Source organism: Panthera tigris, chromosome D1 (assembly GCF_018350195.1).
Source record: "Panthera tigris isolate Pti1 chromosome D1, P.tigris_Pti1_mat1.1, whole genome shotgun sequence".
In the NCBI taxonomy this organism is placed as follows: Eukaryota; Metazoa; Chordata; class Mammalia; order Carnivora; family Felidae; genus Panthera; species Panthera tigris.
In genome coordinates this window covers 75782579-75802143 of record NC_056669.1, presented here as the reverse complement: position 1 = coordinate 75802143, position 19565 = coordinate 75782579, and the positions used below count along the sequence as shown (strand labels likewise).

The 19565-nt window shown below is 41.1% G+C and overlaps 1 protein-coding gene across 3 annotated transcripts in view; it reads right to left on the bottom strand.

Annotated features, from left to right (window-relative positions):
• NELL1 (neural EGFL like 1) overlaps window positions 1-19565 on the bottom strand; it is an 885592-nt gene that overhangs the window by 675367 nt on the left and 190660 nt on the right. For all 3 annotated transcript variants that reach the window (XM_042959041.1, XM_042959043.1, XM_042959042.1), the window contains exons 6-9: window positions 16186-16258; window positions 15487-15569; window positions 8685-8819; window positions 7649-7751 (exon numbers count right to left, since the gene is read on the bottom strand). In XM_042959041.1, the coding sequence (XP_042814975.1) occupies window positions 7649-7751; window positions 8685-8819; window positions 15487-15569; window positions 16186-16258 (394 nt within the window). The remainder of the gene's footprint in view (window positions 1-7648; window positions 7752-8684; window positions 8820-15486; window positions 15570-16185; window positions 16259-19565) is intronic.

Sequence of the window (19565 nt, the reverse complement as noted above, 5' to 3'; positions counted from 1 at the left end):
TGGCCCCTGGCCCCAATTAGGAATCTCTCTGAAAGGTCATTCCAGCTCCAGAACTCCCTGTAGGAATGACTGAAGTGTTTATTGTAACTGCATTACAGTTCAACCCCTTCATCTGGTCAATTCTGCTTCCTTCACTATCCCACTCCTACCCCCGAACTAATCCTGACAAAAGTTCCTAATAAAGGACACGCAAATCTCCATTTCAGAGTCTGCTTCCTGTTGGAACCAGACCTACAACCAGCCACACCAAACTTGAATCTGTTCTAGCCTAATATGTCCTTTCTGTGAATGGCACCATTATCTACCCCAGCACTTACACCCCACCATCTGGAGTCTTTCTATCCTCTCTTAATTGCAAATATGAGGCCATGCTTTAAAAATCACTATGGGTCACGAAATACCCTCAGAATGTAGTCCAAATTCCTTAATTCAGCAAACAAAGCCATTCATGTAGCTTTTCCTTACTTCTCAAGCTTCACAGCTCCGCAGCTCACCAATTTCTCTGCATTTACTCACCCTCCCAAATATTCAACCTCCACATATACCCCAGCCACGCTTTCCTTTGCTTCTACACATACTATTCTCCAGGAATAGGCAGCCTCATCCACCTTCCCCTGGAAAACCCCCACCCTCTACACCCATCAGTTGCAATGTAGGCCTGACATCCAGCACGAAGCTGTTCTTGATTTCCAGCACTGGTGAACTGCCTTCACTTCGCCCTTGCATTGTACTCTGGACCTAGCTTCAACATAGCACACCTCACATTTTCTCTCAGTTGCCCAATTCATTATACACATCTCCTGCTAGCTAAAACCTCCATGATGGCCTAGGTCTATTTCATCATTTTATCTCCAGCCCCAAGCTCAGTGCCTCTCTGGGCTTACTGTTAATAACAACAAATAATTTTAGAATTAATGGGCCTATAATTGGTAGCAAAAACCAGTCAAAATTTCTGATTCCCAAATAAGAATTCTTTCTGCTATTCAATGCCCTTTCAAACATTAAAAGCAAATACAAAAGTTCTGCTTTTGTTCCAGAACAAACACAAAAAATAGAATTTTCTAAATCAACCTCTCCTCCCTTCCTTCCAAAAGAAAACATTATTGGGTGCCTGGGTGGCTCAGTCAGTTAAACATCCAACTTCTATTCAGGTCATGATCTTGCTGTCTGAGTATGAACCCCGCATCGGGCTCTGTGCTGACAGCTCAGAGCCTGGAGCCTGCTTTGGATTCTGTGTCTTCCTCTTGGGTTCTGTATCTCCCTCTCTCTCCGCCCGTCCCCAGCTCTCTCTCTCACTCTCTCAAAAGTAAACAAATGTTAATATAAAAAGAAAAAGTTCTCCACAACCACCTTTTGTGCCTCAATTTTCTTGACCGTGACTCACTGGTCCCAGTGATGATGTGGATTCCCCAATATACCTGCGTGGGGAGACCGGACATCCACCAAGCGCCTGGAATTCCTGTCCAGGAAACCCCCACACTCCCAGATGCAGCTGCTGCCAGCCTGGCAACATGACTTATTTCAGAGTGACAGTTCTGCTAAATGCACTGCTGTCACATCTGCCATCTGCTTCTCGGCCCAGGCTCGGAGGCAAAGAAATCTTCCTCATTTTGCCCCTTGTCGCCCACACATTTGCTCTTTAAGAAATCTGCCTGATTCCTCTCTGCTGGCAGGAGTTCTGGGGAGGAGTCTGTCTGGAGATAGGAACGTCTTACTGTTTACACTCATGCCACACACAGGGACATATCCATCTCTCAAATTCACCAGCGCCCCGTATAAAAATTAAAAGTCCACTAAACTTTATGTCCTCATGCAGCAGGGTGCTTTGAGGGCTATGAGCGACACGGACACGATGCCGCGTGCCTCGGCCATTTGCAGCTTTGGCACTGGCGCGGGACGCGTTTATGATTCCAGCGTCAACTGTCGACAAAATTATCTTAGGACAGCTTTCGGGATCACCACTCGAGGTCACAAGAATATCTGCTTTCTAACACTCACCCCCATTTCTCCCACAGTACCCCTCCTTCTCTGCCACTGCCCTCCATACACCTAACATCAATCCTCATTATCTAACCTCTTGATCTACAGCCAAAGGGCTTATTTTTGATGTCTGAGGAAATTCAAGCAGAAGGTGAGTCAGGCTCCGGTGCCTTTGGCTGGGGCATTTGGGAGTCCGTTCCAACAGCTTTTGGTATGAGTAGAAATGTAAATGGATACCTGAAGTCCTTCATATCACACCGGGGACATGCAAACTAGGATATTTCACAGTGTATGACCATGAAATTGAAACCTGGCACCGACGCACACACTTCTCTGTGATGGCAGAAACAAATGTACTGGGGACTTAGAGAAATAGTTATTCAATTGTATCTTTTTGCGCCAGCAGATGCTGGGCCCTTCATATTTGAGCCTCGTTTCTCCAGTGCAGTGATTGGACGCTTTTGCCATTTGGGTGCACACTGAATAAACAATGCACAGGTGGGACTCGGCCCCCCTGTCCGATATGGAATTAGGCTGCTCTATCTTTATTTACGTACTTGTACCCTACACACACTCCAACCGTCCCTTGGCAATCAGTGGGTTCGAATATCAACATGGGCACTCTGTACCGCACCTTAAAGGAGACTGGCAGATCAGAAAGGCTGAATACCCAAGAATCCTTCCTGCCTCAGGGGGTGCATTCACAGACCTGGCTTCAGATACCACCTCTCTGAGCAAGATGCCCACATCACACTGGTTGCCCCTCAAGCATCTCCAACTCACACTTGCCAAACAGAATGTATCACTTCCTGAGCTACTTCCACCTGTTTTAGTTCTGTTAATCACACTATGAGTCTCGCACAGGCTCTTGTTCAAAACCTGGCAACTTCCCCCTTACAGACACTCTGTCCCTGATTCATCGCTCTCATACAAATACATATATATATATATACACATATATATATATATACATATACACATATATATACAAATATATATATACACATACATATATATATGTATGTGTATATATGTGTGTGTGTATATATGTATACACATGTATTATATATATATATATATATATATATATATATATATATATATATATATATATATATATTTATATAAAATGGAATACCTACTGTGTGCCTGGTCTTTTGGCCATCACTCACATTCATCCCTTCCTTTTCCTCTCCCCAGGCAGTGCCTGCCTATCGGCCTCATCAAGTCTACCCAGAATATGCCTGAATTCCATGCCCAGCCGCCCTGTTTCCAGCTCTCCTGATGCAGCGGCCTTTGTAAATCGCTTTGACTATGCCACAACCTTGCCTTCAAATCTTGCTTCTGACTACAAAAACCAATGCAATGTTTGCTTCCTTGAGTTTGCACACGGGATTCTCTTTGTTAGGTGTGTTCTCACCCATCTTGTCTACACAGCAAACTCCTATCTGATAACACCCTCTTCAGCTGTTACTTATCCTGTGAAGCTTTTCTAATGCACACACATTTCTAATGGAGTCAATCCCTCCCCTCTCTGTGCTACCTCTGCTTCTTGCACAGTGTGTGTGTTACACAATAGTCTGCCATAATGACATGATACATTTCCCTGGACTGCCGTGGAGAGGAGAGGAGTTAAGAGTTTCAATCAGCTCTGGAGCCAGAGATCACGTAAGTGTTACTTTGTCTCCACCAAGGCTGAGAGACCTTGGATAAGTTACTTCTCTGTGCCTCAACTTCTCATCTATAAAATGGGGACAATAGTGGGGACTGTGACTTTGGGTCATTAGAAGGGCTCAACACAGTGTCTGACATGGAACAAATGATCCCCATGTGGGGGGTTGCTCCCGGAGGTAAGGACAGTATTGGGAGGGAACCTCGGTAAGAATGAATGCATGAATTCAATGGAATACAATTGTCCTCACCAATCCTCAACCCACCCTTGCAACTTTATTCTACTTGTCACTTACGGAAACCCTGTTCCCAAACAGACTCCCTCTCCGTCATCCTTCCTCTCTCCCATAGGATACTTCTCCAATCCATCTACCAAAAGAACACCTTACAGGACACCACTGTTTGGAGACTGACTTGGTAGGTCAGAGTGGGGCCCCAGGAATGAGCTCCTGAACATCCACAACCAAGGAATGTACAAGGCTCTCCTGAGTCTTTCCTGATGCCTCCAAAAGAGAGAGAAGAACAGGGTAGCATCAGGACCCAAAACCTCCACTACGAAAGCTACCTTGCTCTTGAAGACAGAAAGAGTGTTTTGGCCTTTTGATCAAAACAGAAGGACAAAGCACTTTTCTCAAGCAATGAACTGAGACCCTATTTCCAAACAGACACCCCCATCGGTAAGCATTGCAGCTCCTGAGGCCATGACAGCTACATGAACACTTAATAAGTCAGCTGCCAAAACAATTCGCTTTTACATATTCAAGCCCCTTTTATTTCAGCCAGATCCTCACCTTTCCTCAGAGTTTCCAGAATCCTGCTCCACCCAAACCCAGAGAGTAGGTTAGGAAATTTTATCTGAAAGGGACAACCTAAGTAAATATTCTCCATCCTTTTTCTGATAGGCAGGTATTGGAAACTTCTAGAAATTCTGTTGACTAGTGTTGGCACTCTGCTTGACCAATCCTCGTTCTCCTCTCCTCCATCCTACTGCTCAACCCACCAACTGTCATCAGCTAGAAGCCTAAAAAGGTTTAGCTTGGTTCCCCTTCCTCTAGGGAGCACCCCGGGCCTATTTCTGATGACCCCTGAGCCCCCTCAGCACTGTCCCACAAGCCATCATTCTGTGTTCTAACAGTGCTCTAGCCACACGCCTAACAGGACTACACTGAGAATTCTAGATACTCTAAGTCACCTAATCTGAAAGTGAGCCCTCTGAGGCAGAGAGGTCTCCTTCACCACTGCTCCAGGCACCGGCCCTCGGGAACTGCCCAATGTGTATCTCAATTAAAAACTATGAAGAAATGGGGCGCCTGGGTGGCTCAGTTGGTTAAACATCCAACTTTGGCTCAGGTCATGATCTCCCGTTCCATGAGTTCGAGCCCCACGTCAGGCTCTGAGCTGACAGCTCAGAGCCTGGAGCCTGTTGCAGATTCTGTGTCTCCCTCTCTCTCTCTCTCTGCCCCTTCCCCCACCTCAAAAATAAACATTAAAACATAAAAAATAAAAGACTATGAAGGAATGAAAACCCTCTATGCCAGAGGTTCTTAACCTTTTAATTACCAGAGGTGCTGTGTATCATTTTTGTTTTTTTTCATTTTGTTTTTTTTAAACTAGTGTTCATGATTTGTATTGCCATTTTGTTAAACTACAATCAAACTGCCAATCATAGCTGCTGAAAAAATTAGTACTACCTAGCTAAATTGCTATGAATTCCAAACGAAAGGATTGTTTTGTTTTAGTTAGCCTGATGTTTTAGTTAGCCTGCCTATCAGCATGTTGGTAAAGTTGGGTAACTTTCTAAAGTATTTTTCAAAGTTTAAAAACTCTCAAATTAATTGGAATCACGAAAAGAGACTACCTTCCCCACACACGCTTCTACTGAGGGGATAATGTGGGGCCCACTGATTCTACTCTGGAGACCTGCATGTTAATATACAATACAAAAATATGTTTTCTATACAAAACACATTTCTGAAGAGTAATTGAGAATAGTGAAAAGTGGGAAATCTAGATATCCAATGATTGGGGAATGGTTAAACAAGTCATGCAAGCAACAGCCCAACGTTGGAATGACATGAAGCTAATTAAAATGAAGTTTATACAGTGTTCTTTAAAGCACAGGGATACACTTAAGTGATAATAGTAAGTTAACGAAGTGGGATAAAAATTATCTGCACAGTAAGATCTCAACCACACATAAGATGGGATGAAAAAAATGAAATTCACTGAAATTTCAAGAATGACTATTTCTAAATGGTGGTATCGTGAGATTTCTCCATCATCTTTACTCTTCTCTGTGATTTCAAATGTTACACAAGAAATACATTGCTTTTATAATTAGAAAATCAAAAGGTTAAAACCCCAAACAGCCGAAGGACTCATCTACTCCCATGTCCAACCACTTCCACGAGACTGTATTCACAGATCTATCCAAAAAACTCAAAGTAATAGACTAAAAGTATGTCATATTTTTAAACAAATTCCCAGTAGTGTTTCACCCTCATCCTCTGCTATTATACAGAATATCAAAATTGAAAAAAAAGAATCCATACCTACCTAAATTTCCCTCACGGGAGCAAAGTATCATTTCAGCATCTTGGCACCTAAGCTACCTGTCTTGCCAGACAAGACTTCCAAAAGTGCTCGAAATAAAAAGAAAATCCCTCTTTTTAGATTAACTCCAAGGACCACCTTCCACAGTAATAGGTATACTGTGCCAACCATAAAGAGGAAGAATATTCCAAAGTCCCTTTTGAAAAAAGTGCAAGAAAGGTTTGGGCTGGTGTAACTAAACCAGCTATCCCCACCTCCACTGTCAAATTAGGAGACAGGCTGTTCTTGGCAAAAAGCTAGACCACGATGTTTTGAAGACCCATGATACTGGTATTTTTAATAGAGAAACAACCGTGAGTGTTACCCAGAGGATGCCACGCATCTAACCTAAACTCTTGCTACGGAAGACCCTACAGTTGGATGAAAAGACAATGGGCCTTTCAGTCAGGCATCACTAGTTACACATTCCGCTGCTGTCACTTACCAAGCTTGCAGCCTTGGTAAGTTAACTTCCCTAAGCTTCCTGTGAAACAGGAGTAATAATCCTCACCAAAAAGACTGCAGTAAGGAGTCAATAAGCTAACAGAATTGAAGCATCTACATAGTAACTGGCAAATACCAAGCATTCTAAATGACAGCTTTTACTCTTACTGCTGGTCTCCAGGCTCATTTCACTATTTCAGCTGAAATAAGTGACCTTGCCAAAACAGTAAGAATTTTTAAATCCTTTAACTTGGACAAATCAACTTTAAAGGAATCTGTGTCAATATTTTAACTGAAGTTGATCCCAAAATTTCTAACAAGGCATTTCAGTAACAGGAAATCTGGCCAAGACCTCAGAAAGCCTAAACATCGAATCTGGCCCTCAACTTCACCATTCAGAATGAGAGAGACCAGGGGGTGGCCTGTGTGGCTCAGTTGGTTAAGCATCTGACTGGGGCCCAAGTCATGATCTCACAGTTCATGGGTTCAAGTCCCATGCTGGGCTCTATGCTGACACCTCAGAGCCTGGAGCCTGTTTTGAATTCTGTGTCTCCCTCTCTCTCTGCCCTTCCCCACTCATGCTCACTCACTCTCTCAAAAATAAACAAAATTTTTAAAAATTAAAAAAAAAAAAAGAATGAGAGAGACAAAATCGTGTGGAGCTTTGGAGTTGTGACTTTACAGATCAACACAACCCATTACCAGTTGTTTGACCCTAGACAAGTACTTAATCTTAATCCCTTCAAATACCAGTTCCTTCTACAGAGAATGGGAAGAATAGTAATTAGAGTTGATATGAGGATTAAAAAAGAAAAAAAGCCTATGTAAAGTATCTGCACATCACAGCTGATTAAAATATAGAAGCTCTTCTTGTCATACATATAGTATCAACTTCTGGTACTTCATGGGATCAATGTTCATCAGCTACACAGGACCACTCCGACCCTCAGTCAGTACTTACGTCGGCAGACCTTACAACACTGGCCAGCAATGTGCACGGGGAGGGAGTCTGGGGAGCAATTGAGAGGGGGACAGGACATCCTTCGACATTCGACAGCACCACTCTGAGGAAGGAAGGACAGGGAAAGGAATCTCAGAAGTGCCCTTTCAAAGTTCCCTTTGTGGAAGAAGCTTACATCTCATCCCAGAAAACTCATCAGGGAAAGAGAAGCAGTGGGAGGAATTGCCAGTCTACTCCAAGATCACAAATGAAGTATTTTCTCCAACCCAAATGAATCTGTGCCACCTCAATTACTTTTCTGATATACATCACTGGCTTCATTCCATCTGCCCGTGTGGGCTAAGCAGATTAGGCAGAAAACAAAAGCCTGTTTTTACAAGAACATAAATGACACCTTTTGCAGACCCTGTCAATCATTGTTGAGGCTCTAACAATCCATTATGTATTTTCCCAAACAGTGGCATTCTTCAGATATTTATCAAATAATTTCAACTGCACAGAGTTTACATACTAATTTTGGGGGTACTCATGAATTCTCTAAAACAGATGGAGTATACAAATGACGGATACCCTGAAAGTCAGGGCAGTCTTGTAAGTCTCTGAAACAGATGAAGGACACCTTCTAAAATATAATAAAAACATCTAGAAACTAATTATACTCTCCTCTTAAATTTTTTTCTAGCACATAAAAGTTGTGAAGTTGTGAACGACTAAAAAGCTAGGCTGCTTGAAAATCAGAGTCCCTTCCTCCCTTTGATACTCTAATCCTCAAACTCCAAACAGTAAGTTTGTTAGCAACAACGTTAGACTGTATTAGACTGTGTTGTCAAATAGAAGCACACTGTAATTTCCAAGTATTTACATAGGACATGACACTTTTCCAGGTTCCCTTCAAAATTATTCAGATTGCTAAGTAGAAGCTTAGAAAAAAGATCATACATACTTCTGAGTCGGCATTATATAGTACAAGACCAGATTACACAATCACTAGTGAAAATGCTCCCTTAAAACGGTATTTTTTTACAAAGAGGCTTACTTTGCATGTGCAGTTCCTGCAGTGATCGCCATCAACCCAGGAGTCTTGGTCTCTATAGAGAAGTCCACTCACTTGACACGTCTTCTCACAATGACAGTTTTCCAATTGATTAAGTCTCGTCTCTGCGTAATTTAACTGCAAAGAAGAATAACTTGGTGTAATTTCTTTATTTCAGTTGCATTGTCCTGACAAAGCTAATAGCAACAAGAAAAATACAAGCCAAGTAGGAGAAAGAAAAAATACTCAGAGCAGCTGACTTACTCTTAGCCAGATTCTTTTTCTTTTTTTTTTTAAACATGAGGTGGAATCATTCTAAATTGAAGACATATTGGCTACTATGGTCTGATGAGTACCAAATGAGACATTAAACTGTATCTCAGGGACCTCATGGGTGTACATAAACATATGTGCTTTCAGCTCAAGCCCACACAGAAACACTCATAATGAATGTATTCTCAAGGACTCATTATAATGTTTACCGGAGATCTAATCAGGAACTCCAATGCACTTACATGAATCTCCCATCATTTTCTCCGTGTTCACACACTAGAGTGTCAGTTTTTAGGCTGGGAAATCACTGCTTCCTCTCCTATGAGAAATTACTGGGAGCTAGGGCAAGGAAAAGGGAAATTCATACAAGGATCTAGTTTCTCCCTAGCCCAGGATCCCCCAGAACGAACATCCAAGGAATCCACGTTGGTGTTCAAAGGTGAAGACAGGCAACCAAACCCCCAGGTGAGGTTGGGATTCTGTAGAAAAACTTTTTTTCATTTTCCTAGGTCACCCAACTATTACCAGCAATCACAGAATCTTAGAATCTCTGATCCGAAAATAGTTTTCAAGCTTGAACGTCATGACAAGTAACCCCTTGCAGTGATTCACCAGCCTCTCTTCGCGCATCTACAGTGGCAGGACGTTATCTTTCAAAAACCTTTTTTGGGTTAGCTCTGGATGCTTGAAACATCCTTTCTTGGTGTGAACTATGAAATCTCTCCTCGCTTTTTCTGTTTGACCTAGTTTTGCTCTGTAACTTGTCCTAAGCAATCTACTCTCTTCAAACATTTGAGGTTATCCTGTCTTCACACCTGCTCTTGACCACATGCAGCACCACCAGGTTCACTGAAGAGCTCATCATGAGAAAAGTCCAATCCTCTTTTGATCACTTTCCATGCAGCCTACTCCAGTTGCCTTCAAACATATGGTACGAAAAAATTGAACTTTGGTATAATCTCACACATACTCAAGTGGAAATCAATCTGATAGCATTATTACCATTTCCCCCTTTTCTTTAGAGACTACCTTGATTGCAAAACAAACGCTACTTTTGTTCTCCCTTCAGCAGCATATATACTAAAACAAACACTACATCCTAAAATTTCAAGTAGTTTCTCTTTTCCTTCTCAACCATACTTACACCTCCATGTCTTGAGTATTTTCCCTATATAGATGATCGTGCCAATCTCTGAGCCAAGTAAGACCGTTTCAAGCCAGTATTTTAGATATAACGGTTGAACCTGGATAATAACGACTCCCAACATCTTTCTGTACTAATTATGGTTCCATTCCATAGATGCTCCTCTCATTTACTCCCACCAGCACCACTGAGCACTACTCTCTACAAATGGAATCGAAATGGAATTCCAAACTTTGCTGTTGTCATTTATTTCATTCTCCTTCTCCAAAATTTTAGAATCTCTCAAGAAAACTTGTTCCTTCTGCCTTTTGTAGGCATTTCCAATGGGCAGGGAAAAAAGCAAATAGGATGCTAGACAAATTGCATGCACCAAAATCACCCCTGAAGAAACAGAGCTAACTATGCCTGAAATACTAGCTTCCTGTGACCCCTCCAGTATACACAATCTTCCAAAAATTCAGATTACATTTAAATCTCTAGCCTAATTAGAGTTTCTGGAATCTATCATAATTAAGCTCTTTGGGAATTCTTTAGGAAACACATTAAATACACTTCTTAGAGTTTGGTGAGGTCAAGTGAGTAAAACCACATATAGGTGAGAGATAATAAGAAATGACAACTTATCACACATCACCTTTACTTCATTTCTAAAGCCCCCATAGTTCCTACAAAAGGCAGTGATTGACGGATGACTTGGGGTTGAAAAAGTGTTCAGCTAGACCTGCATCCTTACTAAAACTGGCTGAGAATGGGTTATCTGTGAGAAAAAATGAGCCTCACTCTGAAAACCTGGAACAATCTAGTGCCTGTATCACTCCAAGAAACTTCTTAAAGACTAAATAACCCAAAAGGCAATTCTGTGACTGCTCAAGTTTCCTGAACATCCAGGAATGTGTCTAAAGGCAGTATTGTCAATTTCCCATACTGTCCAACAAAACTGAGCTATGCTCACCTACAAAAGTCAGTACCAAGAAAACCTTGGTTTTAATATAACGGAAGCTATTCTCAGGGCAAATGCTTCCCTTCTGAACTCTGTCTTTGCTTTTCTAACATATTTAGACTTTTTGACAACACTGAAGAGCCCTTATCTCTATAATAAGAGTGCAGGAGATAGACACAAAAGCAAAGACTAATAAGGCAAAAAGCTAGTTTTTCAAAGGCATTTAACTTTACCTTCCTTTCCCCCAACCCTGCTAAATACTGGAACAATAAAGGAGAAAACAACTCTGAATCAAAAAATGAATTACAGTTTCTGTCACTGGTATTAGCATGCTGAATTTACACAGTCATTTTCAAAAGCTATTTCCACACTACCTGCCATTTTCTCCAAGAATGTCTACAGATCCAAAATAGATCCAGTAGCAAATCCACATCTCTATTCAGTCTTACCTTTGTTCATGCATTTATCTAAGCAACCATGGACAGAATCATTTATTCTTAACTCTGCACATTCACAGACAGACATCAGAGGTCTTTTTCACGTAAGAGGTCAGTGAATGGATCAGAGTACATTAGTCGCGCTTTTTTTTTTCTTTGAAATACTATTTATTTGGCATTTGTTAAATGGAAGGGAAAAAATATTTCACTGTGTTAAACGTTTAAGCTTCACTAAAAAAAAAAATCACTATTGAGTTTCTCAAAACAATGAAAATCTCAACATTAAATATGTTACAAGCTGAAATGCTATTCCAAGTGCTGCTTGGTTTGCATAAACAGATTTGCCAAAGACTGAAACAGAAGTAATCAAGAAATTCCCAGCCTCCAGTGTTCTCTTCTTCCTGAGCTTGGAGGCTGAATGTGATTCCAGCACAGGTGGGATGCAAGAAAGAGCAAGCCACAATATACCTGGCCCAGCAATGGGGTAGCCCCAGAGGAAGCCAGGGACTGGTGGTCTCTTGTGGATGGCTTAGGGAAAATGACAGAAGACAGCTTCCCTGTACCTTCTCTACCTGGAAAAAGGTTAATCCTGCCAGAATGCCAGAATTTTTCAAGAGGGCTCTTATGTACCCTGACATATCACCTGAAAGTGCATACACGCTGCTCCCATGATATGGTCCGTATTCAGCAAGGTCGTGGTCATTCTCAAGCACCACCCCCCCCCCAAAGAAAAAAGAAAGAGCAAGTCCTCTGGGGAAGACCACTGGGCAGACCCCTGGGCTGATCTGGTGTCTGCATCTTTTTGATGTGATTATGGTTACCAACTCCTGTCCAGCTTGTGCACTGGGCTTCCTCTCTGGTAGGATTCCATGGCTTCTACTAGCACACAAGTGTAAAGACTTTCTGCTTTCCAAGACCTCCTGGCACCTACCTCTAGACCAGGACGCCAACAGCAACTTGTGGCTTTTGCCAGGCTTAGTGACGCCAAGCCACTGGGCAAGGTGTACATTTTCTTAAGGACCATCTTCCCCTCATGGCTGCCTATTTCTATCTAGGTTTAATAATACAAAATGAACAGCTACAGCTTACTGAATGCCTATTGTGTGCCATACACAAAACCAGGCCTTCAAATCTCACTTGCCTGGACTCATGGAATCATTACAAAATCAAAAATAATTGTCACCATTTTACCTACAGGGAACCAGCAACTGGAGAAAGGTCAATGAGCCCCCAAGCGCCCACCTTGATGGCTACATAGGATGCAGGGAAGAGGAGTTAGGGAACAGGGTCTGCCCATGCTGGGATGTCTTAAAGGAAACTCCTACATGAAGACGCAACCCCAAAGGCCTGTATCCTCAGTTTAAGAGTAAACAAAAAGGAGACAAGGTTTCCACGAGGCACAGAAAGAAGACCTTCCTGTTCAGACATTGGCACAGGCAAGAGGGAAAGATCTGTGAGAATTCTTCAAGAATTATTTGATGAGAGTTCACCTGGCCCATCCTAGGTTTGCAGTTTGATTCTGAGCAGACTTTAAGATCTGAAAACCTTTAAGGAGATCATGTAATGTAAGGTGGCCCTGGATGGTCCTGGCACACACCAGGACTCAAAATGTCACAGATTCCCAGAGAAAGCAATCAACTGTAACCAAAAGAGTGAGTTCAGGGGCTTTGTTCTTGCCCTGACCTTCCCCCTCCAAAAGCTACTATAAGCTCTATGTGCATGTTTCACTGCCAAGTTACCATCTGAACACACATTCCTCTCTTCCACTTGCCCATTGTTCTCACTGATCCCTCCATCCCCAAACTCCCTCTCTCCATTAGTCATTTCTTCTTTATATCTTGTTTCTCTTTCCAGTCCTCCCTTCTCCAACTGCATCAGTTATGATGCAGCTTTCAGAATTTGAGTTTGAATCCCAGTTCTGCCATCCGTTGTCTTGGGGAAAGTCACAGAACATTCCTGGAACTCAGTCTTCTCATCTGGGAAGGGGGCTAATAAATCAATCCCAGTTCACAGGACTGTTGTGAGGTTTAAAGTAACAGGGAATATAAAACATTTAAGCATTATATCTAACACATAGCAAATACTCAATAAATATTACCTAGTACGACTGACTTTCCAGCTTCTTCCGAATCAGGGGTTGACAAATTAGGGCCCATGAACTAAACCTGGCCCACCCTTCCTTTTCATATGGCCTGCGAGCTAAGAATGATTTTTACATTTTTCAATGGTTGCATTTTAAGTGACTAAACAAGTATATACATAATATTTTCTATTTTGCCTCTTGGCCTGAAAAGCCTAAAATCAACTAGCTAACCCTTTACAGAAAAAGTTTACCAGCTCTCCTCTTATCGATTATTACACATTCCAAAATTCTGCAGTGAAAATGGAAGTCCTCGGTTTTCTAATTATAATTCTATTCATGGTTTGGAAGAAACAGACTTATAAATCTTCCAAAGTGCCAGAGGCGGGGTTTAGAAGGTGGGTGAAACCATTTTCTGCTTGCAATTGCCCACAATTAGATATCTCCAGCCTCACAAACGCCCATTTTACATAATACTGTTTGGAGGTCAGAGCTCAATGTGGCTCCTAGATAACATATGGCTAAAAAGAGAAAAGTGACATCCCCTGCAAAAGGAAAGAACAAGAAAGAAAGGGGCATCGTTGAAGTTGGGAAACCACAATCACCTGAGACTGAGTGGCGTATTTCTCATTCCAAAAATTTGGTGGCAAGCTAAAATATAATTAATGCTATTGTGATCAAGCTGCTCCAGACGATATAAAATACACGCCTCTATATACCACAAGATGGGAAGGCAAATAATTGGCTGCAATTCGCATTTCCACTCTATGCTGAAGTGAAAAGTGCATGTTTCAGCTCTCAAGTCCCAGGTTCTCTTACGAAAGTGTTCTGTCTCTCCTTTCCAGACAAAAGGGGACTTAGCCAAAAACATAGTTTGAAAGAGAAACCTGATCTTCAGCAGCACAATCATCGGGTCCAAAACACAGCCCTACCCCCCTGCCCGAACACTTACCTACCCACCAGTTTTTGGTTTTTTTTTCCCCTGTGCCATGGTTGATGGCTGGGAGCAGTCATAGCCACTGGTGCAACAAGATTAATGTATCATTTTCACGGTTATTAAAATTCTTCCTTTTGCAGAGCATAATAATGTCTCTTAAGCCCAGCCTAATTCTTTCTTCACCCTAGGCCAGGACTTAGGTCCACGACTGATTGGTATCATAACAACGGCACTAGCCTCATTTTCTATTTATTCAGTGCCTTTCTCCACAAGGCTCAGGGCTTTTCATTATGAGTCTAAACGTTATATATTAAAGCCCATAATAATTTACATTTTTGTGTCCGCCACTCAATATGAACAGCTTCTGGGAGAGAAATAATGTCTTGCTCATTATCGCCTCCTTTGTGCCTGACGCAGTACCTGGCAAGTAACAGATCCTTGAAAGATGCCTGTGAAGTGGATGATCCATTGCAAACATTCACAATTATAAAACCGAATGTGTGAGAAGGCAAACTTTGCCTCCTCCACTATTTAACTCAGGACCAGTCCCGAAATGAATCACATCTTAGAAATGTGATATAACGCCTTCTGGTGACAATCATTTGTTGCTAACAATGGCTCTTTTGCACTTCTGATTATTGGCAATTATTCTGACATCTAAAATGCATTAGCTTATGAGCAGCAGTACCTCTGACCATATATCATCTCAGTGTTACTAGTTTGATGGCCAGCACGCAAATTCCTTTTCCTCTCCCAGGGCCTCTTTCTTCCAAACATTCTTCAAGTAAACATCTTGATGCAGCCTAATAGTATCAAAGAGCTAAACGGTTATGTTCACTATAGGTAGCCTTATTTCACGTAAGAATAAACCATTTCCACAGTAACATACTGCAAATGCCAAGGCTAAAAATGTTTCCATTATAGCATATCACTGGAAATTCCAGATAGGATGGAGAAAGAAGTGAAACATCACAAGTGAAATTTAGATACCTACTTTTGCAGTCATCTTGGCCAAAAGCTCTTGCAAATCCATTATTCCTTGCACCAGGCTTAAGAAATCACTGCAAGTTGGACAAGCTCAATAGAGAAAATATAAGAAATGTTGATAAAGTGCTAATACAATAAAGAAATTTTTACAACAGTAGTTGCTTGGCTATGTCCAAGGCTTTTTGCTTTTCTGGTTAAGTATTACATTGCAACTGGAGTGAAATCACCCAGGATTTCAGGTCTACATCTTTTCCTTTTATTAACGAGAAGAAAGAAAGGAACTAGAAAAAAGAACTGTTAACTGAAAAGGCAATGGGAAATTTTTAAATTGAAATTAAGTCCTCATTTTTACTGAGATACGACTGAAAAAATGTGAATTGTTGTAAAAGTGGAGAAAGTAAACTCACATCTAAGCCAAGCTATTTAAATCATTGTTTACTATAAATACTAGCATATTAAACCTATCTTCCTCTATCTACAGAACCCCAACTGCTAATGTACTTTTTCTTACCCTCAATGGTAATCCTGTCAACACATAAGCTTTTTTAAAACTTCAAAGACACAGAACTATATAATATAGACAATAACTTACCTCCCTATCCCCACTACCTCAGAAGTCAACATTTTTTACACTTTGTGTGACATGTTTATTATCAGTGAGTTATATAATATTAAAAATTCATAAATGCTTCAAGTTGCTACTTACTGCGATTTAGGTTCGGACATTGAGTTATGTATCCATTTGGCATAAAGATGATTTTCCCATCTTGGATGATTCCCTTGATAACAGAAGAGAGAGGTGGTGATCAAGATTATAGTTACCAGTTCCAATGGCCGCTGTGCAGTCATATGCACATGATTTTTTTACAACACTGCTATCTTCATTCAAAAGGTAAGTCTCCCTTAGTCCACAATGAACTACTACTCCAAACCATCCTCCTCCAGACATCTTGGAAACTACATTCATCTTGAGAAAGCTGTCATTAGTTGCCACGAGTTGTTGCTAATGACATTACAACACTAAGGATCTACCAGTGACTGTTCTTAAACTATTAGACAAGGGGACCTGGGTGGCCCAGTCAGTTAAGCATCCAACTCTTGATTTTGGCTCAGGTCATGATCTCGTGGTCCATGGGATCCAGCCTCAGGTCAGGCTCCGCACTGACAACACTGGGCTTGCTTGGGATTCTTTCTCTCCCTCTCTCTCTCTCTGCCCCTCCCTCCCTCACTCTATCAAAATAAATAAGACATTAAAAAAAAAAAAAAACTATTGAACCAAAAAGGCACTGATGCAATAAAAATTCCTCCAAAACCTTAGTCATTCTGGAACATTAAATTTTGCTGACTTAGAGGATTTTTTAAGCAGCAGTGAACAATAGAAACATATTAGACTAAAAATTTTACTGATTCATTTAATCAAGGAAAGAAAATTAGACATGGAGAGAATTGCTTAACAATATTTGTTCTCTGCTGATTATTATGATTTTTTGTTGGTGAGTCTTAAAACTTACTCAACATCTCACTGTAAAAAGTGGCCTTTTAATTCTCTAACTTAGTCAGGAAGAACAGCCCTGATTTAAGAAAGTCATTGGGGTTGCCATCTTGCAATGTAAATACTGACTTGGCCTTTGGATTTTTTAAGTTGAATATCAAGATTCTGGCTTTAGGGATTTTTTTTTTTTCTTCCTGAGTTGATGGAAGAAATGTTACAGAACAGATGAAAGATGTGGGACCTAGTTCAGAATACTGAGATTAATCCATAAATAAAATAAAGGCCTAAGATCATGCCACAAGTCTTTAAGAGGGGGTTTACATTTATCTGTTCATCTTCTAAGCAGAAAGTCATTAGCAAATGCTGTTTTCTGCATACTATTTCAAGGTAAATTATGAATGGGAAACATTAACAGAAATAACAGGATCATAGGACCTCTCCCTCAGAATTGGATACATTTACTAACTGCTTCCTCTTCGAGGATGATGGAGTATTTGTGATTACAAGAGGAGACAACCACCCCACGGGTAGAAGTCCCTGCCACCAGGTCCTCAATATGAATTCATAGTCTCTAGCAGGAGGATTCCAGAGAGCAATTGATAGAGCATCATGGAAGTCAATCAGCTTCTTGCTGGTACAAAACTGCTCAGTTTCTCAAAGCAAGCTAATGCCTCTAGTACCCAGGATACTTTTCAAACACATTTGAAAAATATGAGAAAAGCATGGGATTGGAAGTCAGGAGACCTGGGCTCCAATTCTGGATTCATCTCGAGCTGAGTGAACTTGAAACAGTAAGTCAACTGCCTTCTCTGAGTTTCAGTTGCTTCATCTGGAAAAAAAGCCTGGATGCAAAAACTAAAGATCCTTCCAACATTCAAGTTCTTAGTCCGTGAAACAGGCATCCAAACTGAAATTGTCACAATTTACTTTCTATGCTTTCACTACCTTTCAAGGTAAACAAAAAATTAGAAAAGCTATAAATTTCCATCAAAGACCATTACAGAGAATGCAGCGACACATTAGACAACATCTGTCTAATCTGAATAGGTTGAATATGGATAAATTCATAGTAATCAACTATCCAGGTATGCTCAGGATTTACAGTTTCCAGGACACAAGACTTCCAGTGCTACAACAGACTCCTGGGCACACGGGGACAATTGATCACCCTACGAGACATGAAAGTGAAGAAAGCACAAGTACCAGGAAGGATCAGGACCATCTATGACCTATTCATCAGAAAAGCCTACAACATTCATGGAAATGGCACTGAGAAACCTACGGCACGCTTGTCACAGTATTAATTGCCTTTCTAAGAACGAATGGAAAATACATCTGAAAAGGATATCCCTCCACTCACTCTGTAGCAACATAACTTAGAAGGTACATCAGTTTTCCTTTTCCTATTTTTTTAAAGTGAATACTGACTTTAGTTACACTGTAAATTACAAATGGCCTCCCCCACACCTTCCTTCTGCCTGCCTCCATCATCACTTCTGCCTTTCTACTTTTAACCTGAACCACACAGGGGTGTTACACAGACCATTAGGTCAAGGTCAATGGTGTTGACTTGATCGCAAACAGAAATAAGAGCTGAGGACTTCTCAATGCCCATTAACACCAAAACTCAAAGCACTTGGTGTTTTTTTCTAAGGAAAGGCAATCAGGGTCAGCACAATAGCGGCATGAACACTTCTTCTTGCCAAATAAATCAAGATGGAAATGTGATTTATTTGAATGGATATAATTCTATGCTAGACTAAAAGAAGGATGGCAATACACTATACAATACCAACTGTAACCCAAAGAAGTCTGAGCATGTATGTGTGTGTGTGTGTGCATGAGTGTGTGAGTGTGTGAGTGTGTGAGTGTGTGTGTGTGTGTGTGTGTGTGTGTGTATCCATCCTAGCACCCTGTGTGTGTGTGTGTATCCATCCTAGCACCATCCCCAGAACAAGCACCAGAAGGTCTTGGGCATTAAGGTGCCATATGAACTCTTCCGTACCTGGATGTTTGTCAATAAAAGCAGCATTTGCTAAGCATGGGGTTTTCTTCAGAGAATGAGAAGAGTTTCATAAAGTATAAGCCTATATAGAAGCTCAGTCTTATCTCTCACAGAAAAGTCATCTATGAGGATTTCTATAGATAACATGCCTTCAAGTGCTGCAACTTCTCCCAAAGATGAAATAAGAATAAGAAGAATTTCTATTAGTTCTTATTTAACTTTAAATGTATTTTACACATAACTGAAAAAAGGCAACTCTAGTAGGGCATGTATTAGCTGACCTCACTTGATCTCATTTTTTCAGACCTATGCTGTGTTTCACATCTGTCATGGCAGTGTTTCTCAAACTTTGAGTGTCTTAATAATCACCTTGAGTAAACACCTTGAGTTTGAGTAATAACCTTGCGTTTAACATTCAGACTCCTGGGTTACCCCTGAAATTCTGTTTCAGTAGGATTGGAGTGGGCCCTGGAACCTTGATTGTTAAAAGCTACCCAAGATGATTCTGATGAAAAGTCAAAAGGCCCCACTTTGAAAAACCCTGCTCTTTTGTCAGTCATTTGTAGGTTTTCTTTGGGGGGGGGGGGGG